General features: G+C 53.7%; 2 protein-coding genes across 13 annotated transcripts in view; both read right to left on the reverse strand.

The window, feature by feature from the left end:
* Positions 1 to 7,292, reverse strand: part of EP400 (E1A binding protein p400) — a 177,958-nt gene extending 170,666 nt beyond the window's left edge. For 7 of the 12 annotated variants that reach the window (XM_058281188.1, XM_058281196.1, XM_058281194.1 and 4 more), the window contains exon 1: positions 7,123 to 7,208. The gene's annotated coding sequence lies outside the window, so the exon portion shown is untranslated. Of the gene's footprint in view, positions 1 to 7,122 lie in introns of all 12 variants that reach the window. The other 5 variants (XM_058281195.2, XM_058281190.2, XM_058281189.2 and 2 more) reach the window with 2 other exon arrangements.
* A 4,359-nt stretch (positions 7,293 to 11,651) lies between these two features.
* Positions 11,652 to 24,643, reverse strand: PUS1 (pseudouridine synthase 1). Its single transcript, XM_012530872.4, has 6 exons — positions 24,540 to 24,643; positions 24,180 to 24,411; positions 22,380 to 22,517; positions 16,856 to 16,958; positions 13,973 to 14,652; positions 11,652 to 11,910 (listed from the first exon to the last, which is right to left on the reverse strand). Exons 1-6 carry the CDS (start codon positions 24,626 to 24,628, stop codon positions 11,857 to 11,859), a joined length of 1,296 nt encoding a protein of 431 aa, XP_012386326.3. The 5' UTR covers positions 24,629 to 24,643; the 3' UTR covers positions 11,652 to 11,856.

Raw genomic sequence — 24,643 nt, forward strand, 5'->3', positions numbered from 1 at the left:
CAGCCCAATCCAGGTAGGACTACTCATTTCAGAAACTTCAGGAATGAAGGCTTGGGTCACCTCACCAAGCAAAACCATGACTGGCTTTGAGGTGCTTGCTGAGGGTAAAGGGAACATGGAACAGGTTGTGGGAAGACGGTGGTTATAAATATGAATTACAACTAAGTGACCAGTTACAGAAATGAGGAATTATGAAATATCAGTTCTATTTCTTCCTTGTTTTGTGATGAATGTTTGTATAAATACATAAAGCAAATATCTTTTTTTCTTCTCTACCTTATTCCCCTACCAAAAAATGAAAGTTGTAGTAGTTTCATGTCATAGTACTTAAGTTATAAACTATCAAGTTTAAGAATGAATATTACCCAAGGTCATGCACCCTCTTCTGGGGAAAGAGTGTATTTCTGGTTGTATGCAGGACAGTTTAATACTGATAGGCAAAAATACAACTGTTACTGTTTGTATTTAGAGATGAAGTATGGTTTAAGGAGAGGTGTATGAGTGCCAAGCTGATGAAGGCTAGACTGTGATGGTTAAGTTCATGTATCAACCTGGCTAGGTTATAATATCCAGTTATTTATCCAAGCAGGCACTTGCCTGATTGTTACTGTGAGGATATTTCATGGTTTTAAATCGCCAGTCAGTTGGTTGCATCTATGGCTGATTACATCTACAATCAACCAAGGAGATTGACTTCAGCAATGAGAGAAGTCTCATCCGATCAGTTAAAGGCCTTAAAGTGAGAAGAGAGATTTCAGCAGTCAGAAGGAAAAATTTCCATCTCTACTTCAGCCAGAAAGCTTCTCCTGAGGATTTATCAAAAATCTTCATGGGAGCTTCCAGCTTGTAGCCCGTCCTGCAGAATCTGGACTTGCCCATTCCCTGAGATATGTGAGGCAATTCCCATAATGATTCTCACAATACTTATATATATCCTGAAACAAAAAGTTTGGGGGAAAGGGGTGACCAAGAGATACACCAGGAAAATTCACATAAAGGAAACAAAAATACTGGAAGGATTTTAAAGCAAACATGAGTAAAATTCTTAGAGATAAAGGAAAGAATAAAATAGTAATTGACAGGACTAAGTCCCATCCTAGCCCCCCACCCGAATGAATAACAGCCACAACTTGCAGAAGTTGCGAGTTTATTATTGACCTGCCCCGTTATGGAAGGGCGACCAGCCTTTTACTCAGAAGGAGCCACGTCCCATTACATAAAACAGCCCCCATCCAGAGCATACGTGTCCAGATACAGTCCATTTCCTCACAAGAATAGACAAAGGGGCCACATGACACCACCAACCTCTCCCGCATCCCTAGAATTCACTACCCCTAGCCCACCACTCATACCCCTAGCCCACCACTCACTAGCCATCCCTATAGGCCCTCAAGTCTTCCCCTCTCCCACTAACTAAGCATGCACCTGCCTATAGATGTACTGTATAAATGCACGACTGCCTCTGCTAGAAGTGGGCTAGAGTTTCTATCTTCAGACCCCTTCCTCTTGGATTTTCTCAGTAAATCCTTGCCTGCAATCGCTGGTCTCCACGTCCCAATTGTCTCACTGTGACATCTAACAGTAATGAATCAAAAACTGAGGACTATGAAAAACAACCAACTAAAAACGTCCAAAAGGAAAAATCTTTTTTTTTTTTAAGATTTATTTTTTACTTCTCTCCCCTTCCCTCACCCCCAGTTGTCTGCTCTCTGTGGCCATTGGCTGTGTGTTCTTCTGTGACTGCTTCTATCCTTATCAGCCGCACTGGGAATCTGTGTTTCTTTTTTTATTACATCATCTTGTTGTGTCAGCTCTCTGTGTGTGCGGCGCCATTCTTGGGCAGGCTGCACTTTCTTTTGCGCTGGGCGGCTCTCCTTACGGGGCGCACTCCTTGTGCGTGGGGCTCCCCTACACGGGGGGATACCCCTGTGTGGCACAGCACTCCTTGTGCGCATCAGCACTGCGCGTGGGCCAGCTCCACACGAGTCAAGGAGGCCCAGGGTTTGAACCTTGGACCTCCCATGTGGTAGGCGGACACCCTATCCATTGGGCCAAGTCCACTTCCCATCTTTTTTTCTTTTTTAATTGAATGGGATACACAGTAAGCTGTACACAGTTAGAGAGACAATTAATGAAGAGAAAATAATTCTCTGTGGAAGAAAAACCTAAGTAAATTACTCAAATCATTGCAGAGAAAGAGATTGTAAATATAAGAGAAAATTTTTACAGACATGAAGGAAAACTAAGAAGCTCTGAGAGACATCTAAAAGTAGTTTCAGATGATAGGCTAGAGCAAATTGAAGAGAGTGGATGTGAAAAGAACTAAAAACACTATGTAGTAATGGTTGGAATTGATGGTAACATGTTATAATGAATGTAACAAACTTGATTTATGAATGTGATTGTGGCTGAAACAATAAGTAGTCCAGAATATTAATATTAGAAGACAGCTAGAGGATAACGTTGGGAATGTATAACAATGATTTTGGAAGTAAATGACGGACTGTGGCTAATAATATAAATACAGTAACGTTCTACTACAGGGTTTTTCAGAATGATATCACCAATGTAATTTGTGGACTATGGTTGTAATGTTTTGTAGCAAAAGCCAAGTTAGTACTATGTTAATTCTAAAGGTAAAAAAAATACGGGGTTTGGTTTTGTGAGACATGAATACGATTAGGCATTTTTTTCTCTTCGCTTTTTTTTTCATTAATAAGGAGAGCGTGACAATGTTATTTAACTAATCTGTGTTCATCTGTATATTCTTTCTGAACACTAGAGAACAAGTAAGTTAGGAGTTGGAATTAGATGAAAGTGCCTGGAAAAGGGGAGCAGATGTGGCTCAAGTGGTTGAGTGCCTGCTTCCCACATGGGAGGTCCCAGTTTGGTTCCCGGTAGCTCCTAAAAACAAAAACAGCAAGGAAACAAATGAAAGAACCAACTCAGGGGAGCTGGCTTCCCACTAAGTCCCAGGTTCAAACCCCTGCCCCAATACCTCAAAAAAAAAAAAGGTCTGAAAAAGAAATGTTTAGGATTTTTAGGAGGAATGTTTCTATAACTTGTTGAGCTGCCTTTTTGTGTTCTTTTATTTTTGTGAATTTGAAATAAAGTTGTTAATCAAAAAAAGGGTCAAACACAGTCATGAGCCCTCAGACTAAGTAACATTAAAAGGGGGGGGGTTCAGATTTGAGTTCTATTGTCAAAGTGGTGATTGCTCAGATTGAAGCTGAGAGAAGTATAGTCAAGGATCACTACAAAGAGCTTTGACCTGAGGAACTTGAAGAACAGAGTTGCCTTTTACTGAGAGAAGCAAGTTTCAGGCAAATAAAAGCAGTAGTTTGGGGTGGGAAGATCCAGCCAGGAGCTACACATCTGAGACACATCAATATGTGGACACAGTGAACACAGCCGTGACAAGGATGAAATCAACTACAGTTTATAGACCAAAGAAAAGGTCTGTACCCCATCCTGAGCCACTGTAATATTTGTGGGTAAGGGAGAAGAGAAGGAGTCAGCAAAAAGGCTACAGCCACTCCCAGTAAGACAAAGTATATAACAGAACGAAGAGAGTGCAGGATCTCAGTGGCAGAGGAGGAAAGTTCCAAAGAGGCAGTGATCAGCTGTGCAAAACTCTGCTGACCAGGGGATATGATGACTAGAAGGCCTGGTGACCCCCAATGGGAGTATTTCCTAGGGAGTGTAGGGTACTAAAAGCTTAGGTGAATTTAAAGAGAAATAGGAGGCAAGGTAATGATGACAGGAAGTACAGACAACCCTTCCCAACTCTGGAATAAAAGGGAGCTAAGGCCTGGACAGAGTGGCTGGAGGGGAATGAGTGGTCAAGGAAGAGTTTCCAACTGAAGGTAAGGGAAAAAATTGAGAATTTTGGCCTTGAATAGGCAAGAAGGGCTGGGATCCACTACAAGTGGCTTATGGTTCAGGAACAATGGATCCAGCAAACATTACTAGCAACATTTTAATGACATAAGACCATATTAAAATGTTTTTAAAATTCGTACTAGGCCTAGAGCTGCAGGGTGCCTATGAGTTACCTCCTGAGAGCCTCCATTTTTGCTCAAATGTGGCCACTTTCTAAGCCAAACTCAGCATGTAAAAGCATTTACTTCCCCCCCGCCACCCCACTGTGGGACATGACTCCCAGGGATAAGCCTCCCTGGCACCGAGGGATTACTAACAATCACTAAAGGGTGATGCAACTAGAAAAAGACCTTGAATAAAAGGGGGAAATGGTAAAGACACATGAGTTTATATGGCTAAGAGTCTTCAAAAAAGTTAGGATATTATCAGAGGGGTTGCGCTTATGCACGCCTCAGCAGGATCCCAGAGACAGCCAAAGTAGATACAACCCCAGGTACTGGTGCTCCTGAAGGAGGTTCTATGATCACGGAAGTTGGCTCTGGAGTTCAGTGCCTTGTCAGTGGGCCCTACTTTGGTATTTGTATTCCTGAGTGTGATGGAGTTGGACCCAGATGTGAACTTTCTACACATGCCTCTTCTGTCACTTTTAGTGAACCTGTGGTTGGTGCTGGGGTTGGTGTATACCCAGGAGACTTCAATCTCTGGACTGGCCATGTGCCAGCTGGGTCCTGAGCCCCAGCAGAGTTGCAGCTCCTACTCTCCGGTTTGTTGGACTTGCATAGGTCAACCACCATACCAGGGAACTCAGAGTGCCTACAACTCCAAGTAAGAGAATCGCATCCATCAACCATGTGGGATCTAAGCCCCCTCTCAATATAGAGGTGGAGTGGACATCACCAACCCAGGGTCCACAGGATGGAGAAACAAAATATGGATGAGAGTAAACTTACTGGTATTCTACTATAGAACTACTGTGACTAGTAATGGAAGAAACTGTAGCACTGATGTGGAGAAAGTGGGCACGGGAGTTGCTGAGGGCAGGGAGAAAGAAGGATATGATGTGGGGACATTTTCAGGACTTGGACAGATGCTGAACATTATATATTCTGCCATAACCCACTGAATGTCCTGGGGGAGAGTGTAAACTACAATGTAAACTATAATCCATGCAGTACAGCAGTGGTCCAAAATGTATTCACCAAACGCAATGGATGTGCCACAATGATGAAAGAGGTTGTTGATGGGGCGGGGGGGGGGGGGGGGGGATGTGGGGGATGTGGGAACCTCTTATATTTTTTAATGTAACACTTTTTGTGACCTACGTATCTTTTAAAAAAAGGCAACTTAATTTAAAAAAAAATAAAAATGAAAAAATTTTAAAAAGCACACAAAATTATGTCATCTAATCCCCTTTATTAAAAAAATTACATAGCTAGATCAAGGGGCCATAAGAAAACTGTTAATTGTGGGGTATCCCTGGGTGGGAGAATTTTGGATGATTTGGGCTTTTTAAATATATATGTATATATTTTTAAAGATTTTATTTATTTCTTTCCCCTTCCCCCCCGCTGTCTGCTCTCTCTGTCCATTCGCTATGTGTTCTTCTGTGTCTACTTGCATTCTTGTCACGTGGCACCGGGAAACCGTGTCGGGAAACTGTGTCGCTTTTTTTGTTGCGTCATCCTGCTGCATCAGTTCTCCTTGTGTGTGGCGCCACTCCTTGGCGGGGATACACTTTTTTTGCGCAGGGCAGCTCTTCTTGCGCATGGGGCACCCCTACACAGGGGACACCCCTGCATGGCACAGCACTCTTTGCACGTGGTAGCACTGCGCATGGGCCAACTCACCACATGGTACTGAACCCTGGACCCTCCATAGGGTAGGCAGATGCTCTATCAGTTGAGCCACAACCGCTTCCCTTTAAATATATTTTTATGTTGGTTTTTAAAGTTTGTTTTTGGTTCTTGATGTCTTTTTTTTTTTTTTTTTTTTTAACTATTTGGGGAGCATACAGTTTCGGGGATTTCTACTAAAAAAAATCACTTTACTGGACAAATTCTCAAAGACCTTAGAAAACACGAATAAGGAAAAAAAAAGGCAAGACAAACCCCAGAAATACGCATTATTAACATTTTTATACGTTCTTTTTCTCTCACTGATAAAATGAAATTTGAGCAGAGACCTGATAGTGTTCCATGCAGAGGGAACAGCATGTGCAAAGGGAGAAGGGGGTGTGAGGGTATCTAGAGGGGAGGAAATGATTCTAACTATATCACAAATGTAAATCCTTGCTGTGGTGAGCTGTGAAGGGCACTAGGTATGAATCAAAAAGACCTGGGTTTGACTTCATCCCAGCTGTCACAAACGAGTTCAACTTCTGGGCACCACTTGCCCCTCAGTTTCCACATCTGTAAAAGCAGGAAAACCACAATTCACCTCAAACAGAGAATCACGGGCAATGGTGATTTCCATTTTGTGAAAAGGTTGATCGAGGCATCAGAAAATACCAGAAAATCAAAAAGCACCACCAGCTATACAGTTGGCTTTAGTTACAAGGTATGAAAAAAAAAGCCCCTCCACCCCCCGCTTTTTTGTTGCACTACTTCATGGGCGTAATGCTTACACCAGGGAAAAGGGGGGGGGCAGAGACCAAGGAAGAGAAGAGGAAGCTGTCATCTCCCCTGTCGTGCTCACGAAAAGCTTGTGCTAACCCGACCGAAAGAAAAGAAGTCGCCGCACTATGTAAGGTCCTGCGGGGCGGGAGGAGACTGGGCGGCACGAGCCGCACGACGCCGGGCCTGGACCGCGCCCCGCGGCGTCTTCGCGACGCGCACAGGCACCTCTCCCACCGATTCTCGGGGTGTGTCACGAGGTGCCGTTATTCAGAACAAAATCCTCCCGCACGCCCGGCCGGCCTGGTTACTAACCCGCACCAGCAGCCTCCACACCTCGCTACCTGCCCGTCACGAGGCACCGCAGCGCCCGCGCACCCGCTCGCGCGGCGACAAGGCAGGCGCGCGCCTGCGCGCTCGGCCCGAGCCAGGCCCCAGGGCCCCGCCGCCGCCCGCCCGGGCCGCGGAGCACAAAGCGGCCGCCGCGGCCTAGTCGCGGCGCGACGCTCGGGGCTGGCGGGCGGCGGCCGCCCCCGGGCCGGGCCGGGCGGCTGCCGGCGCCTCCCCGCGGCCCGCGGGCCCGCGCCCTCCCCCGCGCTCGGCCGGCCCGCGCCGCTCCCCCACTCACCGGGGCCCGGGCCGCGCTCCGCCGCGTCGGGCTGGCGGGAGGAACGGAGCGGCCGCCGCAGCCGCTGGGCGCCTTCAGGGGCCGGAGGGCGGGGCCGGCCGGCGACGCGGCTACGGCGAGCCGGAAGGGACGCGCGCCGCCCGCCGGCCGCTTCGCATTCCCGGCCCGGCGCCGCCAGAGGTGCAGTGCTGCGCCCGGCCGGCGGGGGCGCCAGAGGCCCAGGGCGCCGCGGGACGAAGCGGCAGTGAGAGGCGTGGAGGGCCTGGGAGGGGAGAGAACGGCAGGCAGGACAGCGGGGCTGCTGGGCCGGGGGCGGGCTGGGGGTGGGCAAAGGCTTGGGGGCTGCAGAAGAGGGGTACAGGGATGCGGTCCTGGGCGGAATGGTTTGCCCCAGTACCATGGCCCATGCAAATGGGCCCAGAACGACGGAATTAGTTAAGATGAGGTCGTGCTGGTCCAGGATTAGTGTGTATGTTTTTTAAGTATTTAACAAATCCCTTTTATTGATACATATATATTTTTAAAACTTTATAGTTTTATTTATTTTATTTGTTTCTCTCCCCTTCCTCAGCTCCCCCAAATCCACCCCCCGCCCCCCGCCTTGTCTACTTTCTGTGTCCATTTGCTGTGTGTTCTTCTGTGTCTGCTTGTATTCTTGTCAGCAGCACCCGGAATCTGTGTCTCGTTTTGTTGCATCATCTTGCTGTGTCAGCTCTCCGTGTGTGCAGCACCATTCCTGGGCAGGCTGCTCTTTTTTCATGCTGGGCGGCTCTCCTTACGGGGTGCACTCCTTGTACGTGGGGCTCCCCAACATGGAGGACACCCGTGTGGCACAGCACTCCTAGCGTGCATCAGTACTGCGCATGGACCAGCTCATCACATGGGTCAGGAGGCCTGGGTTTGAACCCTGGACCTCCCATGTGGTAGGCGGGCGCTCTATCCGTTGAGCCAAATCCGCTTCCCTTGATACATATTAATAAAGCATACAATCCATCCAAAGTGTACAACCAATGCAGGATGGGCTCTTAATCCTCTACAACCTAGTAAGAAGAGGCAAGACATGGGAAAGGGCCATGAAAAGACGAGGCCGAGACGGAGGGGTGCAGCCACCAGCCCAGGAGGGCCAGGGGCCACCAGAGCTGGGGGAGGCAGGAGGGCCCTCCCCAAGGGCCTCGGGAGGGAGCACCCTGTACACACCTCCACTTCGGACTTCTGGCCTCCAGAGCCAGGAGAAACACCATTTCTGTGGTTTTCAGCCCCCGGTGTGTCGTCCTTTGTTACAGAGCCCCAGGGGATGAAGACAGCAATGACTTCTTCAAGCGTTTACTGAGTGCCAACTGAGTGCCTGGAAGTGTCCAGGACGTGGGGGATTCAGAAGGGAATAAGAGAGGGCAAATTCCCCGGCCTCCTGGGAGGAGGCCGCAAAGCACAGGCTGACACATAAACACCTGAGAGAATGGTGCGCTTAGAGGAGTGCAGCCTCCGGGGATCTGCAGAGAGACGACTTGAGGGTTTAAGCTAGGAAACACTGCCAAGGTTTCTAGCTTTGAGCAGCAAGGCCAGGGAGGGAAAACTGGAAAAAGAGAGGTTTGGAAGAAAAATTGTGAGCTCAGTCTCACAGACATGTGAGCTGGCAGTGCCTGGTTGACATTCCAAAAGGGAAAGCAAATAGGCCATGGGAAAGAAGAGCCAGGCACTGGGTCTGAACAGGAGGCATGGCATACAACGGGACCAGGAGCCACGGCTGCCGAGGGGAAAGGCTTAGAGGAAAGGCGGCCTGAAGTGTTCTGGTATTTGGAGGCGCGCAGGTAAAGGGCCACACGGCGATGACTGTGCAGGCAGGGGGGTCACGAAGCCAGGATGCAAGGGGAGAGGGCGCTCCCCAAGGGCAAGCGGTGACCTGGGAATAAAGGTGCCCCGCCCAGTGTCTGTGTGACCTGGAAAGTTTTCAGCCAAGTGGAGGGGGCGAAAGCTGTGGGGGGAGAAGTGGGGCAAACACGGCCATCCTTTTCAAAAATGACTTGGCTTTGTGGAGCGGGTGGAGCTCAAGTGGTTGAGTGCCTGCTTCGTATGTATGAGGTCCCAGTTCAATCCGTGGTACCTCCTATAAATAAATAAATAGCTTGGCTTTTCAACAAATGGTGCTGAGAAACTGGATAACTTCAAGTAAAAGAATGAAATTAAGCCCTTACCTCATGCCACATACAGAAATGAACTCCAAATGGATCAAAGACCTAAATATAAGTACTAAAACTATAAAGCTCTTAGAAGAAAACACAGCCGTGAATCTTCGTGACCTTGGATTAGGCTAAGTGGTTGCTCAGATACGACACTAAAAGCACAAACAACGAGAGCTATGCACGTTGGACATCACCAAAAAAGAAAACTTTTTGTGCTTCAAAGGACACCATCAAGAAAATGAAAAGACAAGCTACAGATTGGGAGGAAATATGTGCAAAAGGGCTTCTATCCAAGGTACATCAAGAACCCTTACAATTCAATACTTAAAAAATAACAACTCAGTTATAAAATGAGAAAAGATTTAGTTTCTCCAAAGATATGCAAATGGCCAATAAGCATGCAAAAGATGCTCAGCATTAGTCCTTAAGGAAAAGGAAAATGCAGATCAAAATCACAATGAAATAAAAGAAAAAAAACAAAAACCCCACACTGAGGCACCACTTCACACCCACTAGGGCTGTTATAATCAAAGTCAGCTAGCAGGTGTTGGCTGTGGGCGTTTTGGCTGGTAAGAATTTTTTAGTGTCCTGACTGTCACCTTCCACACTCTGGGCATCCCCTGAAGTCAGGTGTGATCTTCCTAGCATTTTTGAGAGTGTGGGGAAACAAGCAGTTTGGTAAAATACTAGCAGGATACAAGTTTGAACCACTTTTATGGAGGGTGTGGCAGTTTGGTACTGTTTATGAATTCCAAAAACATCAATAGATACCGGGTTGTTTGTAAAGTGGTCTGTTCCCCTGGGTGTTTTAGACTGTATTAGATTCAGAGGTTTCACTTTTACCTTATTAAGATCAGGGTTTCGATTCGGCCACATCCGTAGGTGGGTGGGGACTCTGAAAATGATGGGGCAGAGGAGAATGTTGAGTTTTGAGCTGGAGCCCCAGGAAGTGAACACACAGGAGAAGAGCACAGAGGAACAGAGACGGCTCCTTAGACACGGCAGGGGCCCTGGAAGAGACGAGCCTGACGGTCTACAGCTGACCTTGCGGAGAGAGCAGCGCAGCGAGCCTGGAGAGGAACGCGCCGGGAGAGGTGTTCAGGAGAAGGCCCATCCCTCCAGACCGGCGGCCGTCCTGCTCCAACTCGTGGCAAGACGTCAGGGAGGGAAGCAACTCAGGCTTGATGGCCTCATGACTGTAAGCTCCGCCCCAGATCAGTGCCCTTGACCAACGCCCGCGGAGTCTGGTCCTGTGCCGCAGCGCCCTTTGGCCGAGGAACACGGAGGGCAAAAGCTTTCTAGGTGAGGGAGCCGCTAGGAGCCCTCGGGCCCCACTCGCAGGGACACTCGTGTGCGTGAACGAGCGAGTTTTCCACGGGTCGGTGGGTGCCCGGGGCGTGCGCTCTACCGGCGAGGCCCCAGCAGACACTGTGAGGCCAGGGTCATGTGCGGGTGTTCGGTGCCTCAGACGCTAGCCCTGGCCACCCCCCAAGCCCTGTCTGCCCCAGACACCAGCCTCAGGCCTGGGCACCAGTTCTGCCCCCAGGCCCCCCCACCCCAACACAGGCCCCAGCGCCGGCTTGCGACTTCCTGATTCTCCTACCCCCCCCACTCTGCACGCGGTTCAACGTGCATGCACACGCACTCACATGCTCGTATGCACACACACTGGTGCACACACGTGCTCACATGCACACGGCACACACACCCACTCATGTGCAGGCTCGCATGCAGATGCTCACACACAAGCACACACACCAGCACACAAGCACACTGCCCGCCAACCCCCGTCCCCACCCCCCCACCCCTCCTTGCTAACAGGACGGTGAGCTGGGGCAGGGCAGCACTGGGCAGCACCGCTTTAGGAAAAGCGTTTCCCAGCCTGCCTTGCAGCGGGCAGCAGCCAAGGAGATGAAAGCCTTCGCTGGGCAGGGCTCCCAGGAGGCCTTGCTGCAGGAGCATATTCAAATGTTCTTGGCTCTTCCCGCCTGGAATGTGGACACAGTGCAGGGAGTGGGGCTGCCATTTTGTGACCATGAGGCACCAAGCCCCAGGAGGAAAGCCACCCGTGAAGAGGCCCTCATGGCCTCCTGCTTGACAGGTCACTCCAGCCCTGAGGCGCCCCCGTTAGGTTAAAACAGCGCTCAGGTTCCCGCCAGGAGGAGTTCCGCCCCTGGCTATAGCTCAGCTTCCTCCAGGGCTCCTAAGAGCCTCCCGCGCTGCCGCCAGCCCCACTTGTCTCCCCCCGTGGAGCCGCGTCTCATTCACATAGTCCGTTTCCAACCTAGCGCTTCAGCACGGCGCAGGGCTACCTCTAAAACCCAGAAGGCCAAGACAAAGGTGCAAGGGTCAGGAACAAAATTTATACTTCTTTAATAAGAAAATCACTTCCTTACAAAAATAATCTTTCCATGCTGAGGTGCAGGTACTTAGAGCGTGAGCTGGAAACAATGCGCAGCGGGCGGCTGCTGTGAGAACCTCGAGGATGCCGCCTCCAGTGCGAGCCAGGCCCTGCGGCAGGCTCCACGCCCTCCTCCCGCGCGCTGGCTGGGGCTCAGGGCCCCTCGCTGTGTGTCTCCTCCTCACTGTCTGCGGGAGGGCTGGGGACCTGCAAAAGAGAAGCCGAAGGGAGTCGGGAGTGCAGGTGGGCGGCCCTGTGCAGGTGCGGCCCTTCCCGCCGACATCCGCTCTCCCCGCCTGCAGGCTCCCGCGTGGGCTGCCGCCCGCTGACCGGCATGTGCCGCCTGGGGCTGCCGGCAAGGGGCTCAGGGAGGGGGGCTCAGGGAGGGGGGCTCGGGGGGTCTCAGCAGGGAGCTTGGTGGGCTCAGTGAGGGGGCTCAGTGGCAGGGGCAGTGAGGCGGGGCTCAGGGGGCGCTCAGCAGGGAGCTCGGTGGGCTGAGCGTGCGACGGGGCTGCCCTCGCCTCCGGCGGCAGCCACGCTGGGCACTGTCCTCGGCCCCGCGGCTCGCCTGCGTCCCGGCCAGTGCAGAGCAAGAGGAGGTGCAGGGGTGTCTCCCGGGCCCGTCACCCAACAGGCCACAATGAGCGTGGAAGGAGCCCAGGGCTGGGCCACACCTCGGGGTGTGAACTCGGCAGGGCGGGCAGAGCTGGCTGGCAGGACCCGGGCCCAGTGTGCGCTTGCCCCGGCTGCAGCGCCGAGCCAGCGTCTCCCGAGACACCTGGGCGCACGTTTGCGGGGCCACCTGGCCTCACCAGCCCCGCTGCTGCCCCTGGCAGAGGCGTCCACGGAGCCCTTCACTGCAGCCAGTCCTCAGTCGTCCCGCAGCCTGCTAAGCCCACAGCGCAGGGTGTGGCAGAAGCACGGCCCCCGGCACAGGCGGGCACGGGAAGCTCTGCCAGCCTGCAGGTGACAGCGATGCCCCAGGAACCCCCCCGGACACCACGGGGCTGAGAATCTCCCCAGCAGGGGGAGGACGAGCAGCAGCTCTGGCCTGGCCATCATGTGGGAGGCTCTAAAACGCCCCCGCGCTGCCTGCCCAACAGCCTCGCAGGAGGGTTCGGCCTGCCGCGGTGGCCCACGCACAGGCTGACCCACACAGAGGGAGGGCCCCGGGGCCCTGGCAGCAACACCGCCGAGAGGGAAAGGGCCGCCTAGAGGCCGGGGGCTAGGCACCACGGCCATATGCTGCTGCAGACGGGGCCCTGGCCGGCTCACAGGCAGTGTCAGCCCGCGCGGGGAGCGTGACCCCGGCCAGCACCTCCTGCAGGCCCTCGGCATCGCCTGGCAGGGAAGGTCCTGCCAGCAGCCCTGGCAGGCAGGGGCCAGGACCCTCAGGGCTTCCGCCGCTGCCCAGGGCCACAAGGGCAGAAGTGGGGGTAGGGTGCGCCGGCGAGGCAAGCGCAGGCCAGTGGGCCGGGGTTCAGCCACGGGAGCAAGTCCACCCCAGAGCACTGTGCGGGAGGTGCAGAGCTGCCCGCCCCTCAGGAGCAGCCAGCGTGAGCCAGAGCCCCCAGCCCCCCAGAGCCTGGCTTGATGTCTGCCAGCTCCCCCAGCACCCCCTGGTGTCCCCCAACATCACCAGGCTCCCTCCCCCACCGTCCCCCACGTTCCCCAGCATCCCCGGCTCCCCTCACCGTCCCCCCATGCCCCCCAGTGTCCCCGGCTCTCCCCAGCATAACCCCACGTCCCCCAGCATCCCCCCATGTCCCCCAGAGTCCCCGGCTCTCCCCAGCATCCCCCCACATCCCCCAGCGTCCCTGGCTCTCCCCAGCGTCCCCCCACGTCCCCCAGCATCCCCGGCTCTCCCCAGCGTCCCCCCCACGTCCCCAAGCGTCCCCCCACATTCCCCAGAGTCCCCGGCTCTCCCCAGCGTCCCATGTCCCCCAGAGTCCCCCCACATCCCCCAGAGTCCCCGGCTCTCCCCAGCGTCCCCCCACATCCCCCAGAGTCCCCGGCTCTCCCCAGCGTCCCCGGCACCCCCAGCGTCCCAGGCTCCCCCCAGCGACCCCCCACGTCCCTGGCTCACCCCACCGTCCTCCCATGTCCCCCAGCATCCCCCCACATCCCCCAGAGTCCCTGGCTCTCCCCAGCTCTCTCCAGCGTCCCCGGCACCCCCAGTGACCCCCCACGTCCCCGGCTCACCCCACCATCCTCCCATGTCCCCCAGCTTCCCTGGCTCCCCTGACGCCCTGGCCACCCCGCAGCCTACCTCGGCGCCCGCGCTGGCCGTGGCGCTGAAGTCGTGGACAGGCAGCGTGCTGAGCCACCGCACCATGGAGCGCTCGTCCCGCTCGGTGCCGACGATGGTGGGGTAGATGTGCCGCTCCTTGAACGCCGCGATCTCGCCCTCCTCCTCCGACCAGTCCAGCGGCTCGTGCAGCCCGTCGCCCCCATAGCGCTGGTTGTACCTCTCGAAGTGCACCCTCTCGAGGACGAGGCCCAGCCCCGGCGCCTTGGGCACGTCCAGCTTCTCGAGCCCCCAGCTGCGCTCCAGCGCGCTCTCGGGGGCGTAGCCCTTGGCGATGGCCACCACCAGCCCCACCATCTTGCGGATCTGGTGCGTCATGAAGCTCTGCCCCTTGACCTTGATTACGGCGAACTCCAGGCCCTCGCGCACAAAGGGCTGCTCGCAGTGCATGTCCAGCACGTAGCGCCGGGCACTGGGCTCCAGCGGCCCCTTCTGCGAGGTGAAGTTGTGGAAGTTGTGGGTGCCCTCGTAGCAGGCCAGGAGCCGATTCACGCGCTGCAGCGTCTCCTCGCTCAGGCGGTAGGTCTCGTCCTGCGCGTCCCGGTCCTTGTGGGCGAAGGCGAAGGTGGGCAGCATGTAGGAGTAGGTCCGGGCGTCACACTTCTTCTTGGAGTTGAAGCCCCCCGTGACTCGCTTCAGTCCTGGGGGGGCGGCGGGTGAGCGGCGGGCGGCGCCGTGGGGGGCACGAGGACCCGGGCCGCCGCCCGAGCCCCACTAGAGCAGAGCTCCAGATCCCGGGCTGCGTAACCCCCGCACAGCCTCACCCACGGCCAAACCAGAAGGACTGACACCCCCGAGGACGGAACTGAGCAGCCCCTGGAGCAGGGAGCCGCGCCCCGAAGTGTGTTCATTTTACAGGGGGGGGGGGCCCCAAGGGCAGGCCTTTGTGAAGAACAAAGGCGCTGGCAGAGCGGAGTGGCATGGCTCGGTGGCTGAGCGCCCGCTTCCCAAGCACGAGGTCCTGGGCTCCATCCCAGATACCTCCTAAAAATACAGAACAAAACCGCCAGCAGCAGCCCACACACACGTGGCGACAGGGACGGCTGCGCGAGCAGGGGGCCACCGCGGCCTCGGAAGCAGGCGGCGACCTCTGGGGCTGCCACGACCACCTGAGCCCCGAGTCAACGATAAAGAGGCCTCGTAAAAACCCAGACGCAGTGAGGCTCCATGCAGGTAAAGCACAACCAGGTGTGCAGGCACCTTCTAAAGAGTAAGCAGCTACCAACAAAGGCGACCCTGTGTGCTGGGAGACGCCGCTGGGCCGTGCACGTTTCCCGCAGGGAGCACGAGTGGAGCTGGAGACGTGAGGGGCAGGACTTGAAGCCCACTGCCCCCGTAGCCAGGGTCCATCTGCAGCCCTGGGCAGCGGCCAGAGGCCTGCGGTGCCCCTCACCCGCCCACCCACCTACCCACCTGCCCCCACAAGCCCGCCCTCGGCAGCTCTGGCTCCTGAGCACGTGCTCTGTGCTCCCTGCTTTCTTCTGCCTCAGTCTGAATTCATTTTTGGGCGACTGTTGCTTTGCTTTTAGCCTCGAATCACATAAACACTGAGCACCCTAAGAAGGCTCTGTGGACAGCATCGCAGTCGAACGGGACATACTTGCTAAAAAAGGCACAAGGCGCAGGCAGACACGCCCATGAGGGGCCAGCGACCAGGGGAGCTGCCTTAGGTCATGCTATGATAAAAATAATGAGGAAGACAACTACGGAGAGAACTGTGCCCTTTAACACGATCTGGTATTGTAGGGACTTGGGACTAATGTACAGAAAGCGTGAAAAACTTTTCTGTAGAAATGAGTTAAGAGGGACCAACACAATTAGAGTTGACGCTGAGGGGTTCTTGAGGAGGCGGCAGAGAAGACCACTGTAGAATAAAAGATCCCTACACTAAAAATAAACGTGGGAAGCAGATGTGGCTCAAGCAACTGCGCTCCCATTTATCTTATGAAGGACCCAGGTTCAGTTCCCGGGGCCTCCTGGTATAAAAAAGGAAAAAAGGCACCCTGGACCCGCATGGTGAGGCACAGGCCCCACATGGCGCCAAGACAGGCACAGACCCCCGTGGGGCCCCAGGCGACACACCAAAAAAGACAATGGCACAACCAGATGGGGAAAAAATGAGTGGGGGCGGATGGGGCTCAAGTGGTTGAGCCCCTGACCCCACACAGGAGGTCCCAGGTTCAGTTCTGAAGCCTCCTGAAAAAAACAAAGGAACAAACAAGCAAAACGGGCAACAGGACCAACTCAGGGAAGCTGATGAGGCTCAGTGGTTGGGCGCCAGCTTCCCACATATAAGGTTCAATCCCTGGCCCCCAGTACCTCAAAACAAAACAAAACAAAAAACAGAAGCTACAAAGACAACACATAGCAACGTAGTAAAACAGTGTATCTATACCCAGGCATATCAATGATTCCACTAAATGTAAACAGCCTAGACACATCAATTAAAAGGCAGAAATAAAATGGATTTCAAAAAAAAAAAGGTTAAAAAAAAACAACCACATTTATCAGCCCTTTTGGAAAACTGAGTAACTGCGCATTTTAATCTGACCAAAATTTGGGTTTTCACCCCCAACGTTTGGTTAAAATAAGGCACGCAGGTAGCAACAAGGCATTACAAATGGGGGGCTTTCACGCTCTGTTAACCTCAGCTGTTCTGATTTCAAAGGAGGCTGGAATGTTATTCTCCGCTTTGAAAGGCGATTAGCAGCCACCCCTGCCAACTGCCAGCCAGCCGCGGCTCCTGCTCAGCTTCCTCACACGTGCCTGCGAGCAGGGGGGCCCTGGGCAACAGGGGCCTCTGCAGGAACGACCACGACCAGGCGTCCAGCCACGGGCGCTTACCTAAAATCCGAATGTCCGACGGGAGATGGCTGTTGATCTTTTCTAGAAGGCCATCGACGAGCCGCACCTTCAGGGACACCACCTGGCCGGCCGCGGACACGCCCTGGAGAGGGGCAGCACGGGCTGAGTGCGCCGCCGGGCCTGCTGCCCAAGCCGGGCACTCTGGATCAAGGTCCTTCTAAACAGGACCCCCCGAAAGCTACAGCGTCTCACGCAGTAAGGGGACACGGCAAGCAGATCAGGAACACAAGGAATGTGGAGGGCTGGGGCTCCGAGGTGACAGTGACCAAGCAGAGGCAGCCAAGGCTGCAGCTGGGCCCCACGGGGGTCACCTTTTGGGGGAAGGGAGGGGCAGCGATTTGGATGGGCCAGGAGGGAGCCCTCTGGGGTGGGGGAGCTGGAAGCACAGGCCTGGACAAAGTCAAAATTCATCAGCTGTACCCTTAACTCCGTATGCTACACCTTTTCTTCCTTAAAGCAAGTTTTAATAAAAGCCAACGTGATACTTAGATGACACTCTTTATAGCGCGTTACAGATGTTTCACGACAACACAAGGTGGTGAGGATTTTGCATGTTTGTTTTGTAACATGCACTGTTTATGTGGTTCCTGTGGAATGATATACTTCAATAAACTTTTCAGAATGAAAACAAAAGCCAGCGTGGTAGCACCTTCTGGGGAGAAAGAGAAGGGCGAGGTGCTCCTGGGCTGCGGCAGCCCTCCTGAGCGGGCAGAGGTCACCGGGCGCTCACTGCACTCACCTGCGCTGCTCTACATTTAAGTTGCATGCACCCTTCTGCACGCTCCTGATCCTTAAAAAGGCTTGGGAAATCTACTACAACGGACCATCGTGCGACACGTGCAGCATTCCTGCCAGAGCACCTTGAGCCGACGCGTGGTGGGGAAGGAGCGCACGCCGAGGAAGGTCTCCTCCCAACGCCACCCGCCCGCCCCAGGGCCGATGCCAGGACGCCCAGGAGGCGGGAGGTTTCAGGTTAAAGGAAACTTGGCGGCATGGCAACCGCGCGCGGCAGCAATCCCAAACCAGACCCTGGACCCAACCCCAAGCGCACGCGCGACCACGGCGCCGCGGGGTGCTCGATTTTCCACAGGCGGCGACTGGCCGTGGCACTGCGGCCAGGGACCTGCTGAGATGTTTCGGGGTGTGCTCCTGCATGGTTCCAGAAAAGAAAACGGTAGACAGAGACAGAAGATACTGAGCGCTGGTGAATCCAGGGATGAGCGTGTGGGCAGTCACGGCACTGTTCTCGAGACTCTTCTGGTCTGCACTTTTTTCAAAATAAAAAATTGGGCATGATTAAAAAAAAAGATAAAAAAGTAAACTAGTAAAATGTTCCGCATGCTAATTATCCTGACTCTCGAGACCCACCTCTGGCCACAGGCTGTGAGCACTGGACAGGCAGGTCCAAGCCGAAGGGCCAGCAGAGGGAAACACACATCGGGTTTCAAAGGCTTAGGGTGGAAAGAGAAACGCCCCGATTGCTAGCTCACTACATGTTGAAATAACAGTATCTTGGGTACACTGAGCTAAATGAAATATGCTATTAAAATTAACTGCATCTATTTCTCTTGACGTTCTTTAACGTGGCCACTGGAAAATTAATGTTACACCTCCGGCGGGCGACGGCGCTCCACCAGACATGCCGGTCCTGACAAACTTCCAGACGTGCACAGGGACAGGAGCACGAGGCTTTCACGCCAGCTACGCTGCTAACAAAAAACCAGGATGTGCGCGGGACACACAGCCATCAGTGGGGCGTAGCAGGATCAAACCAGTGCAGTCAGTTAAAACTGACATCAATGGAAACAGCGTGGAAGACGCCAAAACGATTTTGACTGAAGGAAGGAAGCCGGGAAAGACGTGCACCTCAGAACCTCACGTTTAAAACCACCAGGTCCAAGTGCTGGAAGCGGACGGTGGCGATGGGAGCGCAGCACTGTGAGCATAACGAAGGCCAAGTTCTGTATTTGAATGCGGTTAAAAAGGGAAACTTTGGGTTATACATGTTACCAAAAATTTTAAAAATAAACCCTATACAACACGAGAGAACCCTAACGCCAACTATGGGCTGTATAACAATCCAACTATGATGATGCCCTGCCATCAGTTGTGACAAAGGCACCCCATTAATGCCTTATTAATGCCCCGTTAATAACAGGGGAGTTATATGGGAGCTCTGTTCTCTGAGTGATTTTTCTGTAAAACTACAACTCATCTTTAAAAAAAAAATCTATTAAAAAAAAGTAAGGGGGAAGCAGATTTGACCCAATGGATAGAGCATCCGCCTACCACATGGGAGGTCCAAAGTTCAAACCCAGGGCCTCCTGACCCGTGTGATAAGCTGGCCTACACACAGTGCTGAAGTGCGCAAGGAGTGCCGTGCCACACAGGGGTGTCCCCTGCGTAAGGGAGCCCCGTGCAAAGGAGTGTGCCCCGTAAGGAGAGCCGCCCAGTGCAAAAAAAGTGGTCTGCCCAGGAATGGCGCCGCATAGAGAGAACTGATGCAGCAAGATGACACAACAAAAACGAGACACAGATTCCGTGTGCCACTGACAAGAATACCAGCGGACACAGAACACACAGCAAGTGAACATAGAGAGCAGACAATGGTGGGGGGGGAAGGTGGCAGGGAAGGGGAGAGAAATAAAAAAAAAATAAATCCTAAAAAAAAAAGAGGGATAATGACATGGAGCGTATTTTCATGCATTTCAGCCATTTGTGTATCTTCTTTGGAGAAATGCCGATTCAAGTCTTGGTCATTTTTTAATTGGATCTTTGTCTTTTTGTTGAGTTGAAGGATTCTTTACATATTCTCAATATTAACCCTTCATCATATATGTAGTTTACAATTATTTTCTCCCATTTGTAGCTTGTCATTTTGCTTCCATGATAAAACCCTTTGATGAACAAAAGTTTTGAGTTTTCATTAAATTTATTTTTTACTTTGTTGATTGTGCTTTGGGTATAAATTCTAAGAAACCATTGTTTAAAAAGGGTCCTAAAGATGATTCTCTAGGTTTTCTTTTAGGAGTTTCATAGTTCTGGCCCTTATACTTAGGTGTCTAACCCATTTTGAATTGATTTTTGTACACAGTATGAAGTAGAAGGCCGTCTTATTATTTCTGCGAACGGAGATCCAGTTTTCCCAGCACCATTTGTTCAACAGACTATACTTTCCCTGTTGAGTGGTCTTTGCCTCCATGATCAGGCAAGTCCTTCCACTTACTTAGGCCTTGATTCCTTTGAGTAAAGTTTCATAGTTTTCTTTGTACAAATCCTTTACTTCCCTGGTTACAATTATTCCTAGATATGTGGCTATTTTAGTTACTAATTTAAATAAAATTCTTAAAAAAAAAAAAAAACCCAAGGAGAAGAGTGGATATAGTTCAGTGTCTGAGCTTCCCATGTATGAGGTCCTGGGTTCAACCCCCAGTACCTCCTAAACAAAAAAAGAAAGCCAGGATGATACTGGGTGCTGCTCACAGGTGGGCAGCTTCGGGCTCCAATCCCAGACCAGAAGGACACAAGCCCATGAACCTGGCCACTGAGAAGGGCAGGCTGGAAATGAGATTTGCAACTAATGGCGTGTGAGGTAATTTTGTGAAATATTTATGATTAAAACAAAATCTGAAAGAAATCAATGAACAAAATGTTATCATTTGTTCATCTGAGGAAGGAGCTGGCTGCACAGGTGACATTAGGTTCACATGTGTTCTGATTCCTTGAATTTCCCAAATTGTAAAAAAAAAAAAAAAAAAAAGTATTAAAGTGGCCATCTCAAACAAGAGTGGCAATAAAAATAAAATAAATGCAAGGACCGCGTTTTGAAACACCCTCTTCGTGCACTCGGGCAAATGTCTATATTCCTCCTAGCCTGACTGCAACCAAGGGCTCAGAGGGTGGTAACGGAAGAATTACAGACCACAAAAACCACACACAAAAGGAACCGCAGGCCTGCATCTTTGTCTCGGAGCCACCCAACCTTCTGTGGTCACTGCTGGCAGGTTCCCACCTAGCACAGCACTGGGGTCCCAGGGGACCCATGCACCTGGGAAACCGATTGTTTCCACGAACAAGACCCATAGCATTGCCAGACTCCCAGGAGCTCCCGCCCGCAGAGCTGTGTCTGCGACAGACCCCAGGGAGCCGAGCCGGGCAGAAGGCACTGCCCTCGCCGGGGGCTTCCAGGCAGCAGGAGCCCGGCGCACACGTGTCCTGCTGCCTGCTCGCCCAGCACCCAGGCTCCCCACGCCCCCAGGGCCCAGCGTGTGCCGCCAGTGACCTGCGCGGGGATGAGGGCACAAGCCCAGACAACCGGCCTTGGTCTCCTGACTGGCTGGACAGGGTGGGCTGCACAGCCTACTACTGCACGAGAGCCAGTCAGTGGGGAGTGCGTGGGGCCCGGGGGCTGGGTGCCTGCCTCCCACGGATGAGGTCCCAGATTCAGTCCCCAGTACCCCCCCCCCAAAAAAAGAACAACTTTTTTAAAAAAACAAAACAGGCCAGTGTGCCTGAGATGGTAGAGGGGAGTTCAGTGCCAAGTGCACACTGGAGTGCTAAGACTTGGTGCGAGAGGAGAGAGAATGCAAAATAATCTCACTAATGGTTCTAGAACCTTTTGTGGTAATGAATGCACAACACTGGGATCATACTAAAAGCCACCGATCATACACTTGGTATGTGATCCTGTGGTATGTGAATATACTGCAATAAAACACCAAAAACAGGGGCTATGGCGGCAGGGGAAGCACAGGGAGATCGAGGGAAGATTTTCTCAATCTGTTCTTTAATTACTGAAATAAACCATTCTAATAACGACTGAAATGGCAAATGCACAACTATGCTATTATACTAAATACTACTGACTGTATACTTTGGATAAACTGTATGCTTTATTAATAAAATTGTTTTTAAAAAAAAAAAACAAAATGTCAAAACGACAACCAAAAACCAAAATCTCACTAAGAAACTTTTTCTTCTTGTTTTTTGTTTTTAGGAGGCACCAGAGATTGAACCTGGAACCTTGTCCACACAAAGCAGCTGCTCAAGCACTGCGCGGCAGCCGCGCTCCCAAGGGTTGACTACAGACTGAAACAAGGAAACCCTGTACACACGGAGTTAAATGAAACAGGTTCTCAGCACTGACCCCGCCTGTTTGCTTTTTACTGTAGCTCCTGGCCAGGTGCATGCATTGACAGGTGTGCCTGCCCTCTGGCTACACAGCAGGTTTCTGCTGGTCATCCTGGGTCCATCTAGGGAAGGGGTCGAGTCGGCCCAAGGCAGTGCTACAAGAGGGAGCAGAGACCACCCAGGACACAGAGGCCGCCCGCAGCCCGGCTCCTGCACCGCCCCACCCAAGCCGGTCGCCTCCGACTTGGTCCCACCACCGGGTGTCCTCCCTCCCACCCAGGCTGACCATCGGTCCCAAGGGTGCAACACCACCCGGCGGACCCGCCGGAGGGGAGCAGGTGCCAAGACCCCAGGGCCCAAGCCTGCCCCGTACCTTGTCTGTCCGTGCACACCGCTGGAAGGACATTTTTTTCATGTCTTCACCGTGGTTTTCAGGAATACAGCCAGACCGAACAAGGGCTGACACCAAGTCGTCTTCGATCGTCTTGAACTGTGAGGACCTGATGTTCCTCTGAAAAGAGAAGGAAGGGCTCCTTCCTACCCACGCCACCCACAGGCGGGGCCCCGGGGGCCTGGGGACCACTTGTCGCCACGGGAGCCTGTGGTCACTCCAGCTGTGGCGTGGGCCTGCAGAAGCCGCCCGAGGTGAGGCCCCCACCTGGACGCCAGGGGAACCAGCCAACAGCCTACGCCACCTGACCAGAACACTACAAACCCACCTTCGTCCAGAGCCGCAGGGCCCCAGAGGGTGGGAACCCACCCCACACAGCTGGCCTGGGCCTCGCTCACACGGCCTGCCTCCACAGGGGTAATGCCACGGAGACACCCACTGGTTCCAGAACCATCTCTCACTACACGAAAGGATACTGCAGTGACGCAGACATGGTTCAAGTGACTGGGCTCCTGTCTACCACATGAGAGTTCCGGGGTTCAGTTCCCACTGCCTCCTGGAGAAGGTAAGCTGGCGTGATGGGCAGGCGCAGCGAGCTACGCAACAAGATGATGCAACAGAGACAGTGGGAAGCGGATGTGGCTCAACTGATAGAGTGTCCACCTACCACGTGGGAGGTCCAGGGTTCAAACCCAGGGTCTCCTTCACGCGTGTGGTGAGCTGGCCCACGCGCAGTGCTGATGCGTGCAAGGACTGCCATGCCACGCAGGGGTGTCCCCCACATAGGGGAGCCCCACGCACAAGGAATGCGCCCCTCAAGGAGAGTCACCCCTGTGCAGAAAGCGCAGCCCACCCAGGAGTGACGGTGCACACAGAGAAGATATGCAACAAGATGACACAATAAAAAAGAGACGCAGATTCCTGGTGCCGCCAAGAATGCAAGCAGACACATAAGAACACACAAGAGAGTAAACAATGGGGTGGAGGTGGAGGATGGGGGGGGAGAAAAAAAAGAAAAACAGAGACTAAAAGGAAAGACCATGAGAAACACAACAAAGCAGGGAGCTGGGATGGCTCGAGGGACTGAGCGCCTCTCTGCCACATGGGAGGTCCTGGGTTCAGTTCCCAGTGCCTCCTAAAGAGAAGACGAGCAGACAAAAAGACTGCACGATAAATGGACACAGAGAGGAGACAGTAACTGCAAACAATGGGAGAGGGAGAAAATAAATAAAATTAATCCTTAAAAAAAAACAAAAAAAGGACACTGCAGGTGCTACACCACAAGGTGAAGGGCACAGGTGCCGAGTTTGACTGGCGCGGGATCAGACTGGTACCTTCGCAAGCACCCGGGTGCAAGTCTAAGGCCATGCAGCACCCAAAGCTAGGAGCACACGAAGGAGCTCCCATTGGGGGGATCTGGGATGGTTTCAGCATCAAGACAATCCTAACGGGAATTAATTACTACACCTGGAATAAAACCACACCCACAGACATGCTAGTACAGGACAACGATGGGGGCACAGAAATACGGAGCTAATCAACGTGGAAGAAGCAATGCAGTGACATAATCACCACTTTGAAACCAAGACAACATAACTTTCGCAGGTTATCACCGAGGATAAAACCTGCAGGTCACAAGGCTGATGAGAAACAGGACAGGCACAGACTGCCACTCACCGCCCCCGCAGCCCCGGGCCCAGGGCTGAAGAGCTCAAGGCCTCCAGGGCTCCGCTGCCCCGGGTGCCCCCAGCCGCCCAGGCCCCGGGAGCTGCCCCTGCGCACCTGCATGCCGTGGTAGCCCTTGCCCGAGTAGGCGAGGAGCAGCACGACCTTCCTCTTGGGCGGCTTGGGGCCCGGCCGCTCCGCCTGCGCGCCGGGCCGGGGCTTCTTCACCTCGGGCTCCGGCTCCTCCCAGGGCCGGCCGCGGCCCTGCCGGCCCGGCCCGGCCTTCCCGCCGCGCTCCTCGGCGCGCCCGGCTGGGGGCGTCGGCACGCGCTCCGCCATGGGGGGCGAGCTGGAAAGGGCGGGCGGGTGAGCGGGCGCCGGGCTCGGGGACGCGGGCCGCCCGCTCACGCCCCGCGGGGCCTCGCCCGCCCCCGCCCGGCCCGTCCGGGAAGCGGGGCCCCGCGCCGCGGCCTTTACCCGGGGCGCCGCGGTCCCAGGCGCAGCGTCCGGAGCCCGCAGGGCCCCCACAGGGCCGGGGCCGCCGCCCGCAGGCCGAGGGCGCCCATGCACGGCGGCCGCCC

This window comes from Dasypus novemcinctus, chromosome 19 (genome assembly GCF_030445035.2).
Source record: "Dasypus novemcinctus isolate mDasNov1 chromosome 19, mDasNov1.1.hap2, whole genome shotgun sequence".
Lineage (NCBI taxonomy): Eukaryota > Metazoa > Chordata > Mammalia > Cingulata > Dasypodidae > Dasypus > Dasypus novemcinctus.